Source organism: Pleurodeles waltl, chromosome 6, assembly GCF_031143425.1.
Source record: "Pleurodeles waltl isolate 20211129_DDA chromosome 6, aPleWal1.hap1.20221129, whole genome shotgun sequence".
Lineage (NCBI taxonomy): Eukaryota > Metazoa > Chordata > Amphibia > Caudata > Salamandridae > Pleurodeles > Pleurodeles waltl.
In genome coordinates this window covers 76,467,880-76,491,402 of record NC_090445.1, presented here as the reverse complement: position 1 = coordinate 76,491,402, position 23,523 = coordinate 76,467,880, and the positions used below count along the sequence as shown (strand labels likewise).

At 47.3% G+C, this 23,523-nt stretch overlaps 1 protein-coding gene across 1 annotated transcript; it reads left to right on the top strand.

The window, feature by feature from the left end:
• Positions 1–6,354: 6,354 nt before the first annotated feature.
• LOC138301487 (E3 SUMO-protein ligase KIAA1586-like) lies at positions 6,355–11,302 on the top strand. The gene is made up of 5 exons (XM_069241998.1): positions 6,355–6,707; positions 8,903–8,954; positions 9,037–9,079; positions 9,346–9,402; positions 9,549–11,302. The coding sequence occupies exons 1-5, from the start codon at positions 6,355–6,357 to the stop codon at positions 11,096–11,098; spliced, it is 2,055 nt and encodes a 684-aa protein (XP_069098099.1). The 3' UTR covers positions 11,099–11,302.
• Positions 11,303–23,523: the final 12,221 nt, after the last annotated feature.

Genomic DNA, 23,523 nt, shown 5'->3' with positions numbered 1-23,523 from the left:
AAGGCTGTATTGCTATAAATACTGAGAAACAGCCTAAAAAAATCCCATGTTTCAACTGAGTGGTTAAAAAATGTCAATTGATGTATAAATTGGTGGAGGAAGTGAAAAAGGCATAAAAGTGGTGGCCATTTTATGACAGTCTTTGAAACAAGCGGTCCTGAGAGAGGTGGGTGTAGGCGCATAGAGAGCGCCCGCCTTTGATGCAAGTCTGACTATAAGGGGACGCTCACTCTCCTGGACAACGGAGGCTAGTAGCCTCTAGTGATAGGGTCCTCCCCAGGTAGTTCCTTGGCAAGGTAGGCCCCACCGCCCACTTGGGCATCACTCACTTATTATCCCCACTGTATGGTCGTGATTTGATTCAACGCTAACTGAGCATGATTAGCAGGGATCCTTCGCCCTGCTGAATGCCCGAGACCTTCCAGAGCTCATTTTTTAGGGCAGAAACATGTTGGCTTCTTCTTCTTCTTAGATAGGAGACCCAGTGAGTCATTGCTCTCACATTGGTGTCCCAGTCCTCCTTTTAATCACATCAAACGGAACCTCCTATTAAAAACTTTCACTGGTATCTGTTTAGGTGTTTTTATTTCTTAGTCTAGCTGGATCCCTTTTCCAGAACCAGAATTGATATACGCACTCCCTCCTGTTCCTTTAACAGCGAGGTTGAATCCGCTCAGGTGGCATTGTCCTACCTGGGTGGGGCTAGGTGGTCATATGATGAAGCATGACACCATTGAGTGTGTGAGACCACCTAGTCCGTAAAGGAAATTTCCCCTTCCACACTATACACCACAGTCCACCCATGTCTCGCCTCTAGTTGAGGATCACGAAGGGCCTAGTGTTTTAATTGATACACTACTAATCCGCCCCTTTACAAGAACCCCGTACTCCCAGTTGTGTTTTTAGTCTTTGAAACACGACATGCAAAGAAAAGAGGACCTCAAGTAATCAAGCTAAGGAAAAGGAGTAGAAGAAAAGGTACATGCCCAGTGTGAAATACATAGGAAAGTTACCAAAAAGACTCAGATATGGTTTGTGAAAAGAAAGTGTGTCGAAAATCCATTATAAGCAAAAGTAATGGACTTACTAAGTGGTATAGAATAAGAATGACTTAACTAGAAAACCTCAACACCTAATTATTATATAGTGGGGAAATGAGACTAAATGCAGGAAATCTAAATGTCATGTATGTCAATTATAAGTTATAATTTTGGGGACAAATTACCAATATGTTGGTATACAGAAAATAAAGAATGCATGGTAAATGTACAAAGGAAAGTCAGAGAAAATTGTAAACTTCAAAAATCACAGCAGTGTATAGTTGAGGGGAAGTAAAGCATGGTGGCAACTGCTGGGAAAATTATATGTGCATATACCAATGGATTACGGAAAAGAACCCATATAAAATGGACAAAGAAAAGTGTTTGACGGAGGGAGATAGAACTTTCAAATATTGGTCCATAATTCAACCTACTAAGAAAACATGTAATTCTCTGTCAGTGCTCAGGCCCATGCCCACTGCTGTCAGATGAAAGATCCATTTGCTTTCAAGCTGTCTTCAGACTAGGATCAGGCTATTGTTAGCCCACGGTGACAGGGTGATCACACACTATTAGAAATGTTTATTGTGATACTAAATGATTGTGGGCTGCTTGTTATAATTACTTCTACCCCGAACTATGAGGCTGTTTGATTTGGAGGCACTGTAGCACTGTAAACTGATATTTTTTTCCTGTGGTACTTCTCCTTGCGGACTGCTGCAATGTACATTCGGGATCTGATCCGGTCTGGGAATGAAATGAGGGGGGAATTCCCTGAGGAAACCTCGGATCAGGAATAAGTCCTGTTTGACTTAACATCATGTTGGGTTCTGCAGTTCAAGAGAAGTTGTTCTCCCCATCTCTTAATTGTTTTATTATACTGATCTCTGCATACCAATTGGTGATATTCCAGCAGATGTAACTGGTGTATGAGGAACAGTTGGAACTTTTATAGAATGGGCATTACTTCTAGACGTACCTGAAGCATACAAAGGAACAACTGTACCTATAGTCATGGGAACCGTTAATGCATCGGGACTCATACGATTTGTGTGATTCTGAGGAATTATCATTCCTTCACTCTGTCCTGTTAAGACCGTACTGAAACTTTGTCCTGTTTGACTAAGGTAACATTTGGCATTGACTGAACTGGACTAAACATTGGCACAGATTGCATTGGGGTATAATTTTGCACAAGTGGATTCACATAAGGTGACTGTACTGTTTCACTCACATTAGGATCAGGCACTACTTGATTTACAACTGGACTTAGTAGGGGTTGAACTGTGTTAGCAGTTGGAAATGGTAAATACACTATGTTGACTTGTATTACTGAATTTGCGGTGTACCTGGTACTATCTAATTTGGGGTCTGTGCAACTGGAGCAGTTGGCACATTTGGGGTTACATTTTGTGCTGCTTCACTTTTTGCTCCCACCTCGACTGAGTGATACAGATGCGGACAATTCATCCGCATCTGATTTATAAACTCATCATTTGAATCTCTCTCATATGTTACTTTCTTTTTATCGCCAGCCTCTGTTGTCTGTTCTGGCTTTTCTGTCCTCTTTCTGGAGGTTTAGTGCATTCACTTTCACTTGAGAGCTGGAAACATTCTAACATCCTCAATCACATTTGCTCTTCACAGTCTGTTATGAAACCCATCTATCCTCTGAAAATGTCTTAATTGCTTTCTGCATCCTGTTCTCATACTTGGCTGTCATTTTTTCTCGTGCTGCGAGTTCCCAAAGACTAACAGCTTCAAATTATGCAGGTCTTGGAGGCAGTCTGATCTCATACATTATTCACCTCAAATTATCTATAGTTCTTAAATTCAAAGTTCTATAACGGAGAAATAAGGCACTGTCTTTCTCAGTAATCTTACACCATTGTTCAAGCCATATACATGCATGAAATTGTTTCACAGATGACACGCAATGACCTGGAGTTCCCTCAGATAGGACTTCTGTACCTTCTGTAACTGGAATACATGCTTCTCCTCTTAGTGCACACTTTAATGCTGTGACAAAATTTCATTTTAATTCAAATGTTTTTAATCACAATAACTTTTGATCGAATCAGGAAGTAACTTCAATTCCAAAATCCTTTGCTTTTGATGTTCCCAGCCATTAGCAACACTACACTGTCAACCAATACCAGTGTGACTTCACACCAACCGACTTATATCAGTGTGGCACAGAATAACAACACACTCACTACTTACAGCACTGCAGTTGCTTCACAATTGTCTCACACAATCACTCGCACACCTAATGCAAAATATTGCAACAAGGTCTGTCATGAGAACATCTTCCATCTTTGAAATAATTGTATGCAAAGGCAGTCCATGTTCCACAATGTTCTGTACTTGAGGACACTTATACGCTTTCTCTCTGTCTAAACAGTATTGGCCTATTACCACAAGCTAGTTTTCTCATTAGAACGAAAGAAATGAAGGGTATGTCCAGATGTGGGTCCCTTGCTCACTGTGCCACTGGATTTAGGCTAGCCTGTCTGATGAGGGGTTATATCCTGAAACAGGTCCCAGGATGCTTGTTTCAGGTCCAGGAAGGACCTGGCCAGGCAGTTCAGGCTGGACTGTTCCCCTGGGGAGCAGGGTCTAGACTGATTTGCATATGGCTCGGTCCAAACTGGGGTGGCATGGTAAGCAAAGGAATGATGGGTTTAACCCAGATCTGTGAAGGGGGAGGGAGGGAAGGGGTGAGTGTTTGAAAAGTATGAGCACTCCTTCTATCATCCTTTTGTGTTGCTAAAAATGTGTATAGTCCCAACAGCCCTACGATATATTGAGTACTTTTCTAACAGGACTTCTAGTACTCTGACATATTGACTTCCTCATTAAAGGTAGAAGTAGTACACATATATTACCTTTCTAATGGGACGTCTAATATTCTGTCATATTGAAAACTTCCATAATGGTACCAGTAGTACTCTGCATCGTGAATACCTCCATAAATGTAGAAGTAGTACTCTTACATATTGAGTATCTTTCTAATGGGACTATCAATACTCTGGTATAGGAATACCTCCCTAATAGTGGAAGCAGTACTCTGACATATTGAGTACCTCCCTAATGTTAGGACTGGTACTCTTACAAATTGAGTACATGTTCAACAGCCCTAGTAGTGCTCTATCATTCATGAAGTGTATTTCTCTGCAGTCAAGTTTTTTTTGTTCTAAAAAGGTTCCAGTATTCTATGGGTGCTGGTTTACAAGGAACCTTACAGGTATTATGACGTTTTAGTAAAACAATGCTGGATTCACTAAGAGCAATCTAATTCTTGATCCCTTTCTGAGGGGACCCCCATCTTGTAATCTACAATTCCCACTGAAATAATTAGATTCACATTCTGGTCGTACTGCAGTATTTTCTAACAATTACATATAGCGGGACATAGTTTCAAGCTCCTTGCACTGCCAGAGCATTACTTTTTGTGATGCATTGGCAGCACATAATGCAGAGCCAGATCTGCAATGCCACTCAAAACTACTTTGCGTGGCTTATCATGGCCTTGTAGATATGGTATAAGGCAACACAGCATAAGTCCCTGTGTAGCCTAACTGCGTCAGGGAAGCGTACCATGACTGTTGCAGTGGGTATTCCCACGCAATACCCAGGGGTTGTGACGCATTCCCAGATTAAAAATCTATAAACCTCCCCAGGACAGGCAGAACGAGAAGAAATATCCTTATTTCTCCTTGTTGTTTACTCTTTTTATGTGTGCTGTCCCTTCCTACACAAAAAACAATCCTTCCAAAAACTCACCCTTGCACCATGGTGCAAGGGTGCCTGCATTGGTGCTAGGCAGCAATTTGTGCGTTAGCACCGGGGGAAAGGACAGAAATGCACCATATCTTGTAAATATGGTGCATTTCTGCCCTTTCGAATTGGCGCAGTGCAGCAGAAAGGCTTGGTGCACTGCTCTACACCAGTTCCTTGTAAATATGGCACAGTATTTGTAACCTTAGGCAATTGCCAACTTGTCATTTTATCTAAATGATGAAAGTACAAAGAACTGTAGACAGTCCACAATAATATTTCTTTATTTTTGAAAAACATTTTTTTGATTGTCCATAAGCAGGTACATAGTAAGCATTGCAAAGCAGAATGATGAAATTATGAGAAACATTGTGTTTGAACAACTCACAATATCTGTCCTTTGAATCTCCCTCCCTCGTGTCAGCTTCCCCCCTATTCATGCACCCATACAATAGGCATTTTATGGTCAAACATCTAGTACATAATATTCCCACCATTTGTCCCAAATGTTCACAAATTTCTTAGGGAACTCTCAGGCTTTGTAAATAGGTTCTTCTTTCTTGGCACACCAGTCCATTCCAGTGTGCTACTGAGTCATCCACGGTGGGTCTGGGGTCCTTCACGCCCTCAGGATGTCTCTCTTGCCCACCAAAGTTGCAATAACCACAATGGCTCTACTCCCCCGAAGACCACCTATGCCCCTCATCACCTCCAACACAGCCAGCTTGTGAGACAGTTCCACGGAATGTCCAGGACAGCAGACAGTGTGTGTTCAATTGCAGACTAGTATCTAGCTATAGAGGAACATTGCCGTACTACATGGAGGAAGTTGACTTGGGAGCAATGTTCCCCATAAGGTGTGCGCGCGGGCGCGCGCGCACCCTTCATTCCCCCACCGCGCAGGCCGCTTTTTAAAGCGCGCACGTTTATGCAACGTTTATGCAACGTTACGTCGCTGCCTGCATATGCGGGAGAGGACGTCAGCGCTGCATGAAAAGCAGCATGAAAACAGGGTCACTTGGCGAGCAGGACGGACACAGCTGGCTTCTTCCATTCAACAGGTACGTGTATTTTCTTTGATTTTTTTTTTTAGATATGCCAGAAATATGTGAAGTGCGCCTGCACATCCAGATAGTCGAGTTCAAAATCGGGGGTCGCAAGGTCCCCTCTTTTGTAATGTAGTGTTAGGTTTTACCCTCCCAACCGCCTAGGCAAGTGTTATCAGGTGTGATCGAGTCAACGGTATAGGTATATTGTTGCACAGTTAAAGTAGTTTAAGTAATATGAAACTCTTAATGAGAGTGTATGGGCGGATGAACGGATCTATAAATTCAAGGACGAGTGACAGGGTGATGAGTGATTGAATGCATAAGCTTATCAATCAATGAAGAGGCACTTTTAGTTAAAAACTACACCCGTCATTGCCAATTCTTGTGCTGGCTTGCATTAGTGCTTGCGATGCCCTTGCTACTTCACTGGTGTCCTCTGGTAACCTTAATTCTGCAGCCGAGCACGGTTTCACGCAGTTTGCGTAATGGTTTCATCTGTGACGTCAAACGACGGATTCCTCACTTTCGCCGCGGTCACTCCGGGACTGCGGCTGTCTCAGCTGCGTCACGAAGCCTGGCTCTCGCATGAAATGGGAGACATGCGGTATACTTTAACTACGCCAGCACGCGCGCGCGAGACAAATAGCAGGCGGAGTTCTCGGCGCCACATGCACGCTCATAATGAGCTCCATATCTTATTACCGTCTGTAAAACGGCATTATAACGCGGTTAGCTACAGCACGGATGTCAGTTTAAGCCCGATCCCTGGCAGGGGAAGAACACATGCGAAAGCCTACAGAGCTCCTCAGTTGAAGCACGTGGGTGTGCGCGAATATGCGTAACTTCCCCTCTGAAAGTTTCGCATAATTAGGCTTATAGCAAAAGTGTAGTTTGCTAGTGTTATGCATTATATTTTTAATCCAAATAAGTTTTATTCATCTTTTATCCGTAAAGGAAAGAAACATGTAAACATCACAGCATGTGAACTATGTGCAACAAACACCACGGTTTACACAGAAAAAAGGGAGGAACCTTGAAACTACCAACCCCAATCAATCAATCTGAGTATTTGTATAGCGCATTACTCACCTGTGAGGGTCTCGGGGAGGGGGGGCTGCTACTGGTCGAACAGCCCTAGGTCCAGTGTCTGACGCAGGTGGGTGGGAAGAATGTTCCACATCTTGGCGGTGAGGTGGGAGAACGATCTGCCGCTGGCGGTCGTTCTGTGGATGCGTGGGACGGTGGCGAGGGCAAGGTCGGCGGAGGAAGCTGTCGGGTCGGGGTGTAGAAGGAGAGCCGTCTGTTGAGGTATTCTGGTCCAGTGTTGTGCAGTGCCTTGTGAGCGTGGCTGAGGAGTTTGAACGTGATTTTCTTGTTGACGGGGAGCCAGTGTCGATCTCTTGGGTAGGCTGTGAGGTGGTAGTGATGAGAGATGTTCAGGATGAGGCGTGCGGAGGCGTTCTGTATGCGTTGCAGTTTTTTCTGGAGTTTGGCCGAACCAATCCTGACCGACCCCCAGTCCCATGAACAACTGCTACTTCAAGCTCTCAAATTACAGTTAGCGTATATCCTGTACTTCTGCACCAAATAAGTCTCTAATTTCAGGCAAAAACTTGGAAAGAGCTCCATCTTGGGTGCACTATTGCAAGGACACCCTCTGACAAATAACATTTCCATAGTTCTTGGGCAGAGGTGCGCGACTCCTCGAGAGGGTGCTGACCATTTTCTCCCTGGGCAACATCTACCAGAGTCTGTGACACCACTTTTGTAGAGTATGGTGTTGAATTAAGTGGAGTACAATGCAGTGTTGTAGAATTCAGTGTCAGTATATTAGAGTGGAGCACAGTGGAATGGTGTATAGTGCAGGGGTGTAGTGGAGTTGTGCAGAGTTGTGTGGCCGGGACTGATGTAGTGGTGAAGAGAGCATTGGCACAGGTGTAGCATGTAGTGGTGTGCACTTGAGTGCAGTGGTGTGAAGCGCCAATAGTCAACATGCTTTCAGTCTATTAGCCCATTTTTTAAATCTTCACAGTGAAGTGTAACCTGCCTCACCCAGTATGATGCCTTGTTTTGATCAAGTGTTTTCACTGCACTTCAGAAATAACCCTGTGCTACATTTGTGTTCCTAATGCAAGTATTGTAAAATACTTGCATGGTTCATTTTAAAAGTTGCTGTGCTAAAAAAACCTTTTGTATGCAACTATCTAGCAAGATTGGCAGTGTAAATCCTCACTTTGAAGCCAAAGAGAGAAGTAAACAAGCAACCTTGAAAGACCATTCATTGCCCAGCAAATGTGATGCGATAAGAACACGATCTACCGGTCTGTTTACAGAAAGGATTCAGAAGGTTGATTCAAATAAGGTTTGGGGAGGGTACAAACTGCAAGTGGACAGCCTAAAACAACCAGCAAATGGAAAGCAGGAAAACAGTTTTACACATAGTATTAACATGTTGATGCATTCAAAAGCTATCTACAGGAATAGTTTTACAGTCCTTTTTATGGTGTAATGCTCTGCCTAATTTGCCCCCTTGCAAACTGAACTCCACAGCACACTTTATTAAATCCTCTAACTTTGCAGTCAGAGCATAAAAGTAACCATTAATCTTCAGGATAAAATAAGCAGCAAATTGTAAGGAGACATAAGCTGGCACTGGACTTCTGTCGTTGAACCCACAGCAAACGTGACAAGACAACAAGACTTAAAGGCACCTTCATTGCTCATTCACTGTCCGAATGAACAGAACACTTTTCTTTTGTCAGCTTGCCAGAACGAGCCAGTAGGCCTAAAAATGTCTCACCCTTAAAAATCCGATTAGTCATAGCGAGTGGCCAAGCAGATAACTTGAGCCCTGTAAAGGCTGCATCATCGAATGTCTAACGTATGATGTAGGTTTCCAAATGGATGATAATATGGAACCAGAGTTCATCTAAACTGAAAGCCAAGGTAACTACTCACTTGCTCTGAAACTGTCATGCATAATGTTTTTGCAACTCCTATAACCTATGCTAAATATCTTCTTTCCAATTACAGCCGGCCAACATTTGGATTTGAACGGGCAGGCATGAGTACCAAAGAAGACCAGGTAATTCTGTAGACGTTCCAGGTGGGATTAAGGGTCTCTACATAAATCAAGTTCATAATCCACACCTTTGCTTCTATTACAGGTTTGTCAGAGCGAGCAAATTATAGATTTGAATGGACCGACGTGTAGAAGCATAAGGACCAGGTAATTATTTGGTAGGTACCCCATTTGGGTCACCTGGCACATTATAATATGACAACATGTTGTAACCAACTGTTAACTATCTTTTCTTTTGCTGCAGGCGTCTCAGACAGTGCTAACATTGGTTGGAAAAGGCAGACGTGACTACAAGCAGAAAGACCAGGTAATTATTTAGTAGTTTGGCCTTGTAGTACATCTGAAATACTGGAACACAAGCATGTTCTGTAACCATTTTGTTCTTCTATTGCAGGGATCTTAGACAGTGTTACATATACAGGCAGGTGTGAGATCAAAGAGAAAACCCCAGGTAATTACTCGCCAGTCGCTACTATCGCGAGTTGCAACATTTTCCAAGAGATAGCTCAGTCTTGTCTGGAAGACTGCATTCAATATCATAAAAAACAACTTTAAGTAATGTTCCTCACTTTAAATAATGTCCGTCTTTTTTTGCAGGTTTTGCGGCACAGAAGGCTCAGACTGACTACCACCAAAATGTTCAAGCGCAAAGCATTGACTTCTGCAGAGAGCAGTGCTTCACCACAAAGGAAGAAATGCAGTCTTGTGTTCAAAGAAGAATGGCTGAAAGAAATGATGAGAGCACAGATATTTCAGTTACAAAAATGCTTATCCTATACTTCAAGTTCCGATCTGTAACATCAACAGAGCACAAAACAGTGTTTGGGGGAATTGTAACTCTGAGTGCATGCAATGCGGAGGCTATCACTATAGCTGTAAAAGACTTCTACACTGCCAATAAACTGGACCTTATGAAAATGGTCATGTTCACATCAGATGGTGCATCAGTGATGCTGGGAAAGAACAAATGTGTTTCTACCCGCCTCAAACAATCCATTCCCCATCTAGTTGAGCAGCACTGTGTTGCGCACAGAGAAGATTTGGGAGTTGATGATGCCTGGAAAAAAGTGCCGATGATCAGGGAAATGGAAACATTACTGAGGACTATCTACACTGTGTTCTCCCGCTCACCTGTAAAGAAGTCCAAGCTGGACGAACTTGCTTTGGTCACTGAATGTGAAGCGGTCTCATTTCGGCCACTCAATGAAGTGCGGTGGCTTTCAAGGCATTTTGCTGTTGGTGCACTCTTGCGTAACTATGAGGTTGCTCTCAAATACTTTGATCATGAAAGAGTTGAGGAGAATGACCCAATTGCTAAATATTGCTACAAAAAACTATCTGACTCAAACTACCATATTTCCTTTGCAGCACTGAACGACATTCTGGGTGAACTTGCATCTTTGTGCAAGTTGTTTCAAAAAAGCTCTTTGACCACTGTTGAAGCTGTACAGTATGCAAGAGCAAAACTTGGCCAAATAAAGGGACAGTACTTGGGCAACACTGTCTTTTGGAGCAACACAGTAAGAGATCTGATGGCTTTGTACAGTGAGGACAGAGAGTATGATAGTGAGCCGATGTTATCTTTCATTAAACTCCTTTGTGAGCACATGGAAAGAAGGTTCCCAGAAGATGAGTTGAAGGAATGGACAAGCTTTGATTTCCATGCAGTAACAACACAATCACAGTTTGATTTTGGGACTGAGAATGTACAAAGACTTGTTGAAAAGTATAAGAAGGTCTTGGTCCTGGGTGATTGTGACACCCCTGATGATGTTGTTCAGCAATACCGAGATTATAAATATGTGGTGGCAGAACATATAAAAAGCGGATTGTTTAGGACCTTTCAAGACATGGTGAATTTCACCCTGCGGAATGCTGCACAGTATAGTGTTGTATCTCAGCTTATTGATGTCTGTGCAACTTTCCAGGCTTCAAGTGCAGACTGTGAACGAGGATTCAGCCTCATGAACTCAATCAAGTCCAAATTAAGAAACAGACTTGAAGAGAGTCACCTAGATATGCTCATGAGGACAAAGGCCTACCTCTCAAATGGGAAAGTTGACTTAGAACGAGTTTATCAGCACTGGAAGAATGGAAAGGACCGGCGAGAAAAACAAACATGTCAGACATCTAATCTTGGCACCTGACTTGTCTAAACTTTGATGCAGCTTCTCCTACAGTCCATGTGTGGGTTGGGTAAGAACATTTCTCATCCTGTCTCTAGGCAGGGGCTTCATGGCATTCATCAGTAGTGTGTTCATCAAATTGTAAATGTTAACTAATTGTACAACATCCTTTATTTGATGTGCATGGCCCCCTGAAGCACCCTGAGAGTATTCATTAAAGTTTCACAATGGTTCAATCCCAGTTTTCTCTAACTGGGGTGTAGGTGGCACATAACAGGTCATGTCCTTGGGGTGTGCCATCAGGTCACCATACTAACTTAATGGCCTATTATATGGAACAATGTTCATACAAATATCCCCTTTTTGCTTTAGTGGTAAAACAAAGCAATGGAGCGGCAAATGCCAAAGATCTTGGTAGTTATGCGTTGCGCTCGCGTGAATTGTCAATTTCTTGGCGCACATATCCTTGGCTGCAGCGCACAGAGATCTTACACTGCCGCACACAGTGGAAAAAAATTAGAGGGAACATTGCTTGGGAGGGGTCCTGCACCTCTCACATTTGGATTCAGGAAGATTAGCTGCATCGCGGCATAAAAGGAGCATGTATGTATGATGGAGATAGTGCAGTTGTATAAGTGTAGGCATGCCAGGATCTCTAATTCATGTGGCCATACAAGCCTCCCACGAGTCCACCGGCGTCACGTTCCCCAATCCAGTCCTCCAAAGTCTGGCAAAGGAGTTAGCAGTATTTCAGGACCGTTGTTAATGAAAGTGTGATACAGTTGGGAGATCCCACCCTGCCCCATCTTGCCCATTAAGCTTTGCTTCAAGGGGGTTAAATTCTGGTACATCTTGGAGGCACGATGAGGAGCAACTCAAGGCATGTCGTACTTGAAAATATTTATGGAATTATGTATGGGACAGGGAGAACTGAACTTGAAGGTTGGTGAATGAGCATATGGTTGAGCCACACCACAGGTCACCTGGTGTGATAGTTTCCAATAAATCCCACTTATGAATGCCCTCCGGTGTTGGCACCTGCAGTAGATCCTGACCCTGCCAAAGAGGGATTTTACCTATCAGGTGAGCCTCCCAGCCCATAAAACAGAGGGCCTTCCTCCAGATCAGAAAGATTAATTTGGTAATCTCTGGAAGCGCCTGGAGTATCGGACAACCATAGAGATGGTGAAGCACACTGTTCAGCCGGAGACCATCACGTTCCAGGCGGTATGTGGGATCGTTCTTACCACCCATCAGCACTACCAGGAGACAGGATGCCCAGTAATAGAACTGGACATCTACAACAGTGATCCCTCCATCATAAACCGATCTCTGACATCTAGTATGAGCAATCCTGGGTGGGGTAAGGGGGGCCGTCCCTTCCAGAGCAAAGAGCGTAGCAATGATGCCACATTCCCTGAGGAATGTAGTATGGATACTTCTGAAAAGTATATAAAAATCAGGGCAGCACCATCATCTTATTCCGGGCCACCCTGCAAACTAAATGAAGTGGATGATTGTGCCAAGCCACCAAGCTCTGTTTGGTTTTCTGTATGAGGGGTGTTAAGTAAAGAACGTGAGCCTGCTCAGGCATCATGGTTATGTGGATCCCTAGGTATTTCAAGTTTAGGCGACATACAGGAATATTCTTCAGCCATCTGCACTAAGCACTGTTGCCATTTAACAGGATCAGGAGGGATTTGTCTGCATTCAGACGTAGGCCAGATGCTTCTCCAAATAACCAAAGAAGCTATAGGGATCTTGGGCCCTTAGGCCCGTTTCAGCAGGCTCTGCCAAGTAAATCAAGACATTGTCAGCGTAGAATGCAATTCTGTCCTCAGGAGATCTTCCCCAACTCCACTGCTGCCTCTGTGCCTCATGCCTGATCAGTCTCACCAGCGGTTCTATAGCCAGAGGGGAGAGAGGGCAGCCCTAGCGGTCCCCCTCTCACCAGGGGAAGAGGCTGACAATACCCCTTTAATGAGAACTTGTGCATATGGGTGTGAGTATAGAAGGGTTATAAGTCAGCAAAATTGTGCCCAAATTCCATATGTTGAAGCACCTGTCCAGGTAGTCCCAGTCCACAATGTCAAAGGCTTTTTCGAATTAAGCGAGGATGAGGGTAAGGTATGCTGATAGTTTACCTTTGTGGGCGAGAGCAACCTGAAGGCGCCGTATTCTGGGTCTCCTGCTATGATTGGGCATGAAGCCACATTGATCTGGATGAATTAGGGAGGTGACGACTGCCTGAAAGCGGGCTGCTGTGAGTTTAGAAAATATTTTAACACGTTTTGTTAGGAGACATGGACCTGTATGCCCTATAGTCCTTGAAGTCCAGGGTCAGTCTTGGGAAGAACGACAGTGGTCACCAGTTCGAGGTCCTGGGGAAACACCCCCTTTTTTTTTTTGCAGTGTCTTGTTATAGGGACAGAGCAGGTAGGGGGGCAGTGTATCACTAAAGGTTGTGTAATATTCCAAGGGAAGCCCACCTGAGCCTGGAGTTTTCCCTAATTTCTGACAGTGTATGGACCCCCCTGGATCTCCTTAATTGTAATAGGTTTATCTAAGGAGATACATTGGGCTACGGTGAGAGCAGAGAGGGAGATGTCTGCCAAAAGGGGAGGAACAGGGGTGTCGGGTGTATAGGTCACAATACTAAGGTGTGAAAGTGACTGCTATGTCTTGTGCAGTTGTTACCAGCTTGCCCGATGCAGTCCCTACTGCCTGTATGAAGCGCAATTCAAGCCATTTAGTCACTAACTAGCAGAGCAGGACACCACTATTGTCTCCTTGCTCATACACTTATCGGACAGTTGCTTGCCAACACTAGTGGGCCTTATGGAAGAGGAGTTGTAGGAGCGCGGTTTTGTCAAGGTCTAGTGTTTCGGTCAGGGAAAGTTTGAGTTCCCTTTCAGTGCATAGCATACATGCCTCTATGTAAAGTAACGTAGTGTTCTCACTGTTTTTGTCCCAAATACATTTTCGCTTCTGCCCAAATCGTTGGCTTGCTTGCCACACATTGAGTACCTGCAGCCTCAACTGTCCCATCATTGGAGTCAAAGTAAAGCTGAAGTTCGTCCCCCAGGTAGGTGCCTAACAGTTCATCAGTGAGGAACTGTGCGGTAAGGCGCCACATGGACCACCTGTGTGGGTCAGAAAAATCCCAAAGGAGGAGGTGTGGGAAGTGGTCTGAGATGCCCCTCAGTACCATGGTTGCTCCTGCTGTGACTGGCAGGTCAGTGGATTGGAGAGGAATGTAATTATACAAGACATAGTGTGGTGTAAAGCAAAGGGTTTGTGCGTATACAATACTTCTGGGATTCCAGACTCTCCACAAATCGCTGAGCCCTAGAGAGTTTCACCAGGTCGTGAGCAGTTTAGATTGAATGAGGCATTCACGAGTAGGCACCCCAGAAACATCCAGCACTGGGTATGCCACTTCCTTGAAGTCTCCTCCTATGAAGAGGGCACAATGCAGGAGTGTCGCTATCACCTCAGTGAGGGCCTGCAAGGAATCTTTGTGCAGCTGGGGGGGGGAGAATGTAGATGCTGAGCGAGGTGTAAGGTACTCTCCAGTATACCTGTCACCCCTGCTTATCTATCAAGAGGGTCATGGAATGTTTGATGTTTGCAAGAGGAAGGGACTTGTGGTGTAGAATCACCACACCCCTGAAGCCTATGGCGAAATCTGAGTAGAAGACTCTAGTATATCCACATCTACATATGAAAGAACATTGCATGCCAAGAAGATGGGTCTCCTGCTGCAGGACCATCCCTGGATGGAGATGTTGGGGGGGGGGGGGGGATTTAAGAACACTTGTGCAGTGCATTTGATACAGTCTAAAAGACTGTTAATGTTAATGCCAAGAGATAAGGAATAATTAGTTTACTTGCAGGGTCGAGGTGTGATGAATGGGGGTGCCCAATAGGGGCAAGATCGGTGGAATCTCTGGACCCGTAAGGGGAATGGAGAGGCAAGCATCACTGCTGGTGGAAAAACAAGAAAACACAAACCAAATTTGATTCCCAAAAGAACAGCACCCCCACCCAACACTTCCACCCATGAAGCATCTGTCACCCATTTAACACCCAAGAAAATAAACAAAGTCATAAACTAAGTCTTTCAAATGTACATCTCCCTAAAGTTTAAGGATATAAGCAAAATGATACAGTACATCTCTTTGAGGACACCCTGGGTCTTGAGTATTCCTCGTGGTGTATTTACGTATATTATTCAGTCTGTCAAGGGTCCTAAAGTAAGATCTGTGGCTGACCTGGCCACCTCCATTCTCTCACCACCCCAGGCTTGAGAAATTGCAGGGAGAGGGTTGTCTGATAGGTCAGGGCAAGAGTCATTGTTGTCGGGCAGGGGCTCACCGGAGATCGTTACTTCTCTTTATTCTTGTTCCTATGTTTGGAGCGATGGTAGGATCTAGAGTGTGCACCACTGGGTTTCCGGGCCGCGGGGTCAGTCCGGGGATCCTCCTGCAGCATGTTGTGTTTTCTGTGTGAGCAGTTCATTGGCCCATTCCCAAGCAGCCTCAGGAGTGTAGAATAATTGGGATTTGGAGTTGTGCATCACTCAGAGTCTGTCAGGGAAGAGCAGGGCGTATAGGATGGACATCGCTCTGAGCTTTTGTTTGACTGCATCTTGTGATTTCCTCTGGGCTTGTGTGGACCTAGTATAGTCCAGGAAAATCATGATTCAGAAGGATTAGTACATGATCTAGGTTGGATATCTGGCCTCCTTTAGGACCACATCCTGGTTGTTGTGATGCAAGATTTTGATGATCATTGGCCATGACGAAGCCCCGGCGGGAGAACACAGCATCAGTGCACGATATGCCCTTTCAGCCACAAAACAAGTCGATATCGAAGATGCCGGCACCCAGAATAAAAGCCAAGTCAGTTGGGATGAGGGATCTAGGCCCCTCCGGGATGCCCACTAGCCACAGATTGTTGCACTGGGAACAGTTTTCTGAGTCCTTCGCTCTGGCCTCCAGGGAGTGGACCTTTGCCGTTACAGCAGCCATTTTGGATTTGAGGTCCGAGGAGTCCTCCTCCAGGGTGAAAACACGTTCTTTAACCTCAGATACTTGGCTAGTGACCTTGCAAAAGTCTTGACGCAACAACCCAACCTTCCCTCCAATATCTCCTGTCTTCGCCTGGAGGTCTCTCTAGATGCTTGGATAGCCTGACGGATACATGGGAAATCAGATGAGGCTGGTAGGACCTGCCTGGGGTCTCCGTCTAATGATTTCTTGGTGAGGTCTGAAGCGTTAGTGGTAAATGTATCCGTCTTAGATGGGGAAGATGAAATGGGTGAGGGGGGTTATCTTTGTTCATGATGATTAGAGTTCAGAGGACTGGGACAGTGTCTACCTCCATGTTAGTTTAGTCCTGGGACACCCTGGATGGAGGAAGAGACGGGAGAGGAATATTGGCATTTGGGTTGTGTCAGTGGCAGACTGACAGTGGGTTTAGGGAGCACCTGCTTGCCTCCAACGGGGCAGTCGAGCAGATCAATCCAATGACTAAACTGGGTGGGCTTTCAAGGTCACCAGGTGCTGGCATTGAGGGGCAGTGGTGGTGAGGCAATCAGGCTAGCACATAATTAGGTGTTTTTGGGTAATGGGAGGCCAGTTTTGATGATGTCCGTGAGGGCCCGCCGAGTTGCCGTCTGCATTATGTCCTCCACCGTACTAACGGGCTGCCCTCCAAGCTGCCAAACAACAAAGGAGCTGGGGCCCCTCTGTAAGTAGAGAGCAGGCGAGTGGAGCTATTTTCTAATAGACGGGAGGGATGAGGTGCAGGGTGAACCCTGCCCCAGTGTGCAGTGAGTGATGAAGAACAGACAGTTGTAAGGTCACATGCACCAAGTAGAGGCACCTGGCTGGGTGTTCAGGTGATGGGCAGTATGTGTGGGCTCTGAATGACAAAGGCCCAGAGCATTAATGGCATAAGGGGGTTCTTCCCCCTCCAAGGAAGGGCGCACCACTGCTAGTTATCGCATTCATTTGGATCATGTAGTGTGGCCCCCTCCACTCCTAACCTTCAGGCTGAAGGTGTCCCTGCCATCAGCGTGGCAGTGTGATCAGTTCAGGGCCACCGCCAGGTCCCTTCCTTGAAAGGCTCCCCAATAGCAGAGAAATCGCAGGGCCCTCACCCCCGCCGTGGGTTCACACAAAGGATTCAGACCAGGATAGGCACCACAGCGTCAGTAACTGCTGGCCCAGTTGAGGTTGTGGCAAATTGCAAGCAGCTTCAAGGCCATGAGTTGTCAAGCAGGTGCAAGCTCTTGTGCCCGCTTCCTCTCCACCAGCCCTGATGCGGCCCCAGGGGAAGAGGGGGGCCATATCTGAAGGAGACCAGTGCCGGACCCTGAGTTTTGAAGCCGGTCCAGGCCTGCGAGGCTGCTGCCTCTCTGACACCCCTGATGTTGCCTCAGCGGTAAAGGGGGGCCACACCCAAAGTGGACCGCCTCAGACCTGTCCCCGCTTGTTCCGGGTAGCAAATTAACTGCTGATTGCCCTGCCTTCTCTTTGGCTCCTCCGGGGCAGCAGCGCACCCGTGTATCCTATTGGACCCAATCCAGGCCGCACACCCTGTCCCCTGTACGGCAACGGAGGGTGTCACCAAGGATCGCTCGTGGGGGGGGTGGAAGGTGTTTTATGGGGTGCTGTGAAATTGGACCTCTGGTGTTGGATGAATCAGGATAGTTAGGGAGAAGACAGGAGTGTTCTAAGTTGCACTTGCCATCTTGGCTGCATATGCCTTTTCTTTAATTATATTTCTTAAGCGAACAAAAATGGTTCCGAAATTCAGTCACAGAAGAAACACTGGCCACCATGCAAGAACCAATACTTGAACTAACATTGTAGGTGACATTATTGATGGTCTCTGTTTTTGATGGTACTTTAGTGAGTAGCACATTATGACCCTGGCAGTGAGTGATAAAGTGGCGGTAATACCATCAACAGGCTGGTGGTAATTACCACCAAATTATGACAGTGGCAGTGATAACTCCCATAGACAGCCAAAGCACCACACCAACCACCAGGCCGGAAACAACACTCACCACGGCGGTAGCTGTCAGCAGCCAGGCAGAAGACAAAGTACTGCCCACCATATTTTGACCCATCAATCCGCCAAGTTTTCCGGGGCGGTACTATCGCCATCAAAAGCGTGGCAGAAACGCATTACAGAAGAGCAAAGACTCACCATCGGAGACACAGGGAAGAACAACACCGTCATGGAACCGGAACTGCAAGTCTTCCCAATGCTCATCTACGTCACGCTCCATCTGGAACACCAACGCTGACAGACGACGATAGTGAGTTCAGCCGCCTTGCATACCAGGGAGGGAGGGAAGAAAACGAGAGTGGCACACACACGGGCATGACACACACACACACACACCAAACACACAACCAGCTGCAGATGAAAACCAATGGCACACGATACACAGCAGAATAATGTAAAGGCAACAAGAATGCAGTAAAGAGAATGTATTGATATAAACAGCTACTAAATAATCCATTTGTACATGAAACAAATATGTAAAAATGTACACAAAGGGCCACTGCCCAGTCCAATGTACTGAGGGCCCACATGGCCACAGGACACAGTCCAAGGCCCAACTTGAATCCTAACTTCACAGATAGAACCCTGCAGGGGCCTCAGTTTGCAAGTGAGCAGACACCTCAGGGGGATGGGGATTGAGGGACACCTCAGCCGAATACGGGGACAAATCCAATGGTTCTGGATGGGGCTCCATGCCCATTACTCTGTGCTGGGGAGTGCAAGGCCACAGTCTCTCAGGTGGGGAACATACCGTCATACAGCAGCCTCTGGAGGGTGGCCTACATGTCCTCCGCTGGTGGTGATGGCTGCACTGTGTCATCTGGAGGTGAGGGCTGAACTGTGGTGGCAGGTGGAGGTGCCTCCTGGGCAGCCTCTGCTGGTGGTGAGGGCTGAACCGTGGTGACAGGTGGAGGTACCTCTGGGGCAGCCTCTGCTGGTGGTGAGGACTGAACTGTGGTGGCAGGTGGAGGTGTCTCCTGGGCAGCCTCTGCTGGTGGTGAGGGCTGCACTTCCTCAGCTGGCAGTGGGGGCCCCGTGATCACTGGTGGTGGTGAGGTGTCACCCTGACAGCCTCCGCTGGAGTCAAGAGCTTCTTCCCCTTCATGGCATGAGGCATGGGATCCTTACCCTTTCTGGCAGGGGTTGAGAGTTTCTTCCCCTTCATGGCAGGTTGTGCGTGTTCCTTAGCTTTCCAGGCAGGAGTTGAGGGCTTCTTTCCCTTCATGGCAGGAGGTATGGGATCCTTAACCTTCTTGGCTGGTAGAGTGGGATCCTTCATTGACTTTCCACCATGACTAGGTGGTGCCACCACTGTCTGTGTGGACTGTTTGGCTGAGGTGCTGGGCTGGGTCATTGGGACCATGCTCTTATGGGCAGGACGGTGAGAGGGAGGGAAGAGGTCAAGTTGGGCAAGGAAAAGCTTCATAGGGACGGTGGGGAGGGAGTAGGGATGGGAGTGGCGGTTGAGGGAGTGGTTGTAGGAGGTATATGCCTGCTGGATTTGGGTGCAGGTGCATGGGCAGTGTGCTGATGTGAGGTAGATGGCTGTTGGGTGTGTAAGTGCTTGCATTTGTGTCCTTTAGGAGTGGGGGGCAGACAGGGTGGGAGAGGACACAGGGAACTTGTGCATGGATGTTGTGGAGGTGTATGCTAGTGAGGTATATGTGCTGCTTGGTGAGGTGATGCTGGTGGTGGATGTTGATGCAGTGATGAGTGTGGATGTGACTGTGAGGGAGGTGGAGGAGTAGGAGGGGGAGACAGTGGATGCGGTTGTGTCTACAACTATCTGGTGTTTGCGTGAATGTTTGTGGGATGAAGTGTGGTGTCTGACTGTGCCACTCTTCGGTGTGGTCTTGTGTGCATTCTTGTCTGTATGTGTGCATGGGATGGGTTGGGTTTGAGGAGACTGGGAAGTGGTAGTTGGAGGGGGGATGGTAGGAACAGGGACATTGGCTGCCATCAGAGAAGAGGCCAGAGCCTGAATCGATCTCTGTTGGGCCGCCAGTCCACTGTGGATGCCCTCCAGGAATACATTGCATTGCTGCATCTGGGAAGCCAGCCCCTGGATTGCATTCACAATGGTTGACTGCCATGCAGAGATGGATCTCAGGAGGTCAATAGCCTCCTCACTCAGGACAGTAGGCCTGGCTGGGGCAGGGCCTGAGGTGCCTTGGGCGAAGGAGATGCCCACCCTCCTGGGTGAGTGGGCACGGGTAATTCGCTGAGGGGCTACTGGGAGGATGTGCTGGTATGGGGGTGGTGGCAATACCTGCAGCTGGAGTGGTCACAGAGGTGTCTGCCACCACCAGGGAGCTTCCATCGGAGGACGTATCTGAGTCTGTGCTGTCACCTCCTGTCTCCGCCATGGTGCTCCCCTCGCCCTCTGTCTCAGTGGTTCCCCCAGCGTCAGTGGACTCTGCCTCCTGGGTCCTGTGGGATGCAGCTCCCTTCTGTCACAGGTACCCCTGCTCCAGATGATGCTAATGCACTCATGGACAGGATGACAGAAGAGAAAAAGGAAACACTGGGTCAGTTACTGCACCAACACCACAGTTGGCATACACAGCACCGTCACACACAGGGATCAGGCTTGAGCACTATGCATTGCACTGCCAGTGATTTCGCTAGATGCCACAGCAAGATGAGGGCCACACACCGTCAACTGCACCTCTCCTGGGACCCACAAAGCCCTGACTGACATGGAATGCTAACAAGCTAGGTTACCTGCATGTGCCAAACACTCATTACCCTAGAGTTGACTAACGCTCCAATATCTAGCCTGGCTTTAGGGGCACCCACTAACTCACATCCACCACCCGGATTCCATGCCACCTGCCAAATATTTTGATAATGCCCACTCTACTCACCCTCTTGTGGCTGCTGTGATTCAGCTCTGGGTAGGCCACCGCCAGTATGCAGGCCATCAGGGGCGTCAGGTTCTAACAGACACCCCTTCCTCGTTGGGAGGCCATCCCCCGCTAGGCCTCCGCGGTCTTCCCTGCCCAGAGTCTCAGGTTTCTCCCACTATACCAACAGTGAGTGCTCTGCCTGCCATAGCCCCCCAGGGTCCGCATGTCCTTGGCGATGGCACGCCATAATCCCTTCTTTTGATGGGCGCTGATCTACAGAGGTAATACAGACAGGAAAACACCATTAACCATACAATCCTGCCTGTCACACATTGCCCACCAATCCTGTTTCCGTCACCATTGGCACACACCTTGGCCGGCGCACACCCTGTACACCACCACATTCCCCCCTCCGATGACACGATGCTTGCACACACACATCTCCATGCAGCCTTCCCACATGCATCATGGCCAAAGTGTACTCACCTGTTGGTCTGGAGGCCCATACAGCAGTCCGTACTGGGGTAGGACCCCATCCACCAATCGCTCCAACTCCTCCGAAGTGAAGGCAGTGGCCCTTTCCCCAGTCACACGGGCCACGGTAAGTTCCAGACCGGTCACAGCAGCACACGCAGTGTAGGTGTGCTCCTGTTGAAGGTCAGGAAACAAGTGAGGAATCAGATAGAAAATGGCGGTCTCGTCCGCGGCGGTGTACACCGTCACCGCCAGCACAGATCCCTATTTACCACTGTACAACATAGAGCCCCATATTATCCAATGAGGAATTGCACGGCGGTGCAAGACCACCTTCCGCCACGACGCCCAACATCGGCAGAGTTACCTCACTTCCACCTGTTCCTACATACAGGACAGGTGGTCACCATTTCATGGTGGCGGACGACGGTCATATTTGCCTTAACTGCGTCACAGCCTAGAATGCCACATACCTCGCTATTCCCACTGTCCCATCACATTAATGCACTATGTACACTGAAGTTGTGGTTCCATTGTTCAAATTGTGACAGCCTGCTCACTCTTGTGTCCCTTAGATACCTACTGCTGCGGATGAATAGGAGGAGGAGACATACCCCGTGTACAGACCCCTTGTGGACTTGGCTACACTGGAGGACAGGCACATTATACTCACCTCTAGACTGGGCAGGGCCATAATAACTGTGCTGTGTGCCCAATTGGAGCCAGACCTGATATCTGCTATCCGTCATCCCACTGGGATTTCCTCCTCTTGTGCAAGTGCTATCAGTGCCCCATTTCCTGGCAACGGGTTCTTTCCAAGTGACAGTGGGCTTGGCAGCAGGAATGTCACGGCCAATGTTCTCAATCGTGCTGGCAAGAGTTTTGTCTGCCCTGGTAAAACACATGTGCAGCTACATATCTTTTCCCCATGAGGAAGATTTGGCCACAGTGAAGGCCAGATTTTATGCAATCAGACATATCCCTAATGTTATTGGGGTGATTGAAGGAACACATATTGCATTCGTCACCCCCACCGCGCCAGAATGCACAGGTGTTCAGGAATCATAAGAGTTTCCACTCACTGAATGTGCAAGTGGTATGCCTGGCGGACCAGTACATCTCCCACGTCAATGCTAAGTATCCTGGGTCGGTGCATGACACCTTTGTTCTGAGGAATAGCAGCATCCCAAATGTGATGGCCCAACTACAGAGGCACAGGGTGTGGCTAATAGGTGAGCCATGGTCCCTACCCACTGTATGTTAGTGTATGCCTTCAGATGTCATCCCTATAGCATTGTGTGAGGTTAAATGTTGTCCCTCAATACTTGCAGGTGACTCTGGCTACCCAAACCTACTGTGGCTGCTGACCCCTGTGACGAATGCCAGGACAGGGGCAGAGGAACGTTATAATGAGGCACATGGGAGAACCAGAAGGATCATCGAGAGGATCTTTGGCCTCCTGAAGGCCAGGTTCAGGTGTCTCCATCTGATAGGTGGATCCCTGTGCTACTCACCTTGGAAGGTCTGCCAGATGGTAGTGGCATGCTGCATGCTGCACAACCTGGCCTTCAGATGGCATGTACCCTTTCTGCAAGAGGAAGAGACTGGCAATGCCCCTGAGGGAGCAGTAGACCCTTAGGACAGTGAGGATGAAGAGGCTGAGGACATCAGAACATCAGTTACCCGTCAATGCTTCCAATTCACACAGGTGAGAGTGCAACTGACCATTCCTCTGACTATTGATGTATTCTGTGTTGCTGTAGCATGATGGCATTAACTTCTTTTGCATCTCAACTTATTGTCATCTATGGCTTGTCATTTTAAAGATGTTGGTGATATAACAACTGTGTACTGATGGAAAAGTGCAATGGAAACGGGTGATGATGGAGGAAGGTATTGGTCCAGTCTGTTTGTAGCACAGGTCCAGTGTCCAAGGGGCCTTAGGAAGGGGAGCAAAGGCAGTTCAAAGTGGACAAGGTGACAGGGTGGGACACAAGGGGGACAATCAGGAGAGTCTCATTTCCTGGTGGTGGGCTTGGC